Raw genomic sequence first — 2,781 nt, 5'->3', positions numbered from 1 at the left:
CCTTAATATTTCACTTCTGTTGCTTTGGGTTTACTTAAGAATGACAATGTTTAAATGTTAAAATGTTTTCCAGGTCTTCCCCCAGAAATACAAACAAAGATACTTCTCTGCTGGTCGAGAAATATATGTAATTGTCCTTTGTGTCTATGGTACTAACTCGAAGGTATTGGATTCCCCTCCCCTCCAACCCAATTCTGTATTTCTTAAGGATGCTGACCTTGGAACCATTAGTAGAGACTCAGCAGTTTACTCTTTCATCAATAATGCACTCACTCTGAAGTGGCAGGCTGGAAGCTGTGGCCCAGCTCTGCATGGGTACTTATAGTTCATGCCAGTAAATGTTTCTGTTGAATTGGTCAGGAGCTGCGAGCCTGATCCCTTTTCAAATTGGTGGTGAGAGCAATGAGTCAGCAATGTTTGTAAACTTCAGGAGAGGACAGAGCATTGATAAACTCCTTTGGCGCTGGTTATTTCATGAGTATGGAGTATTTCATGAGTATGAGCTATGGAAAAACCTGTATGTTCGTTTTTAGCTCTGTAAACCTCAAGAACTGTTACTGCCTTGCCAAGCTGTATCAGTGCATTGGCACCCAGAGGAAGAGAGAACTTTCTGCCTGTCTTGAAATAAATGAGGCATCATCCCAGGCTTGTGTTGGGCTGGCCTTTGCTGTGGTTTTACAGTTGATGTTCCAGAACTACTTAGAAAGCTCTTTTTAGACGGGAATGTGGGTTGCATTCTGGTAGTGTGGCCTGTGATCAGAGGTGTGGTTCCCATGTTGCCGGCCTATGACACTGTGGCTCCTGGTTTCTTTCTCTAATAAGGTGAGAAAGAGTGACATTGTGCAGAGCAAATGAATTCAGTGTCGATGTCTTACCCGGCGAGTGTCGCTATGGAAAAACCTGTTTGAAAACTGGTTTTTCCCATGCAAATTCATCAGTTTTATATTTCATTATTTTTCCTTTTGTCCTTTTTAGGACCAGTTTCAAATGCAGGCAGAGTTCCCCTTTCTGACTGTGTTCCTTCAGCAGCCTCCATGATTTCATCCTTCCTGCTCGGGCCTCTGTCACCAAAAACACAGGACGCTTATTTTTGAATTTGCCCCGAATTTTTTCTGGCAAGAGTTTCTTGATAGCAAATCCTTCTTTTAAATACTAGAAAGTATAAGGAAACATTCTCTTTTCACAGCCAGTGGTTTAAAGAAGAAAAGTCTTTTTTTTAAAGTAGACTAGTGAGCTTTTAGTGTTAAATGTCTTTTGACATTTTTGCCAGAAGAAACATTGATTTTTCTCTCACTTTCTCTTTTTCAGGGCCTGCTTTCTTTCCCGGGCGATGTGCAGAGATCTTTGCCGGGGGTCAAAGCATCGGGAAGCTTGGGGTCCTTCATCCTGACGTTATCACCAAATTTGAGCTGACCATGCCCTGCTCCTCCCTGGAAATCAATATTGAACCGTTTTTGTGAAGATTGGTCTCTGTTGTATGATTCTCTTCCCAAGTGTCCCTTTCATCTCCCCTGGTGTCCATTAGTCCTCCACAGGGAATATCCATTGGGCTTTAATGTTTAATAAAGTAGAAAGCACTGTCTGTTTCTGTGGGTAGAATCCACCCTTTCCCTGCATTAGGCCAGCATGTGCAATATACAGATGTGGTGTCTGTGTGTGAAGCTGCATTGTTGGGTAGAAGCCCAGTGGAGTGCTGAAGAAATGCACTAGCAGAGTGCAGGGTAAGTTCTGAAAGTCGATGTGCTCCTCAGACATCAGAGCACTGCACTGTAACGGATTACTCCTGCATAGCAAGTTCCCATTCTTTTCCTTATTGGTAAAACAAGATTATTGATGAGAGTTTATGTTGCATGAATTTGAGATAACTGAGGTTCGGCTTTGATTTTCTACATTTGACATGTATTCATCATTGAGAAATACTAAAATAACAGTATTTTTAGAAAACGTTTAAGAATCTGTTATGGTCCAACAGTTATAGCTTCTGAGGTCAGTTTAAAATGAAAGAAAAATCTGTAATACAAGTATTCAAAATATCTGAGGGTACATAGTATTTTTTACTCTATCTGTGATGCTCTGAGATAGAGTACATGCAACAAAGATCTGTTCTGCTATAAGAGGTAAAATGGGCCAGGGACGGTGGCTCACGCCTGTAATCACAGCACTTTGGGAGGCTGAGGCAGGTGGATCATCTGAGGTCGGGAGTTCGAGACCAGCCTGAACAACATGGAGAAACCCCGTCTCTACTAAAAATACAAAAATTAGCCAGGCCTGGTGGTGCATACTTATAATCCCAGCTACTCAGGAGGCTGAGGCAGGAGAATCGCTTGAACCCCCAGGAGGCAGAGGTTATGGTGAGCCGAGATCGCGCTGTTGCACTTCAGCCTGGGCAACAAGAGCAAAACTCCGTCTCAAAAAACAAAAGTTAAAATGGAGAAGTATTGATATCAGTGCAGTATGAACATTAGGAAACAATGAGAAGCTTATTTTTACTGTAGGCCATGCATGTTACTATATTCAGTCAGTTATAAAATCAGTTTTAAATACTTAATTGAGCTACAAGTTTCTGTCTTGTTTTGTAGGGAGATACTAGACCTCTCTTTTTTCTGAAGCTAAGCTTCAGCCAGTCCTCCTTGTTTTATATCCTAATTTCCTTTTTTACTTCAATCTAGAATTCTCTAGTAGGTACCATCTCTGGAAAAAGCTGGGTCTAGAGAAGTTCCCAAGTAGTATTGAAATAATAAGAAATATGATAAAATATAATATTTTAAAGTCTCAGTAGAA

The 2,781-nt window shown here is 41.1% G+C and overlaps 1 protein-coding gene across 2 annotated transcripts in view; it reads left to right on the top strand.

Annotated features, from left to right (window-relative positions):
• FARSB (phenylalanyl-tRNA synthetase subunit beta) overlaps positions 1–1,585 on the top strand; it is a 76,940-nt gene extending 75,355 nt beyond the window's left edge. For both annotated transcript variants that reach the window (XM_017535309.2, XM_017535312.1), the window contains exon 16: positions 1,309–1,585. In XM_017535309.2, coding sequence (XP_017390798.1) covers positions 1,309–1,460 — 152 coding nt within the window. In that variant the 3' untranslated portion in view covers positions 1,461–1,585. The remainder of the gene's footprint in view (positions 1–1,308) is intronic.
• The last annotated feature ends 1,196 nt before the right edge of the window (positions 1,586–2,781 follow it).

The sequence above is a fragment of the Cebus imitator genome, unplaced genomic scaffold (genome assembly GCF_001604975.1).
Source record: "Cebus imitator isolate Cc_AM_T3 unplaced genomic scaffold, Cebus_imitator-1.0 Scaffold91, whole genome shotgun sequence".
Classification (NCBI taxonomy): domain Eukaryota; kingdom Metazoa; phylum Chordata; class Mammalia; order Primates; family Cebidae; genus Cebus; species Cebus imitator.
This window is presented reverse-complemented; position numbering and strand designations above follow the sequence as displayed.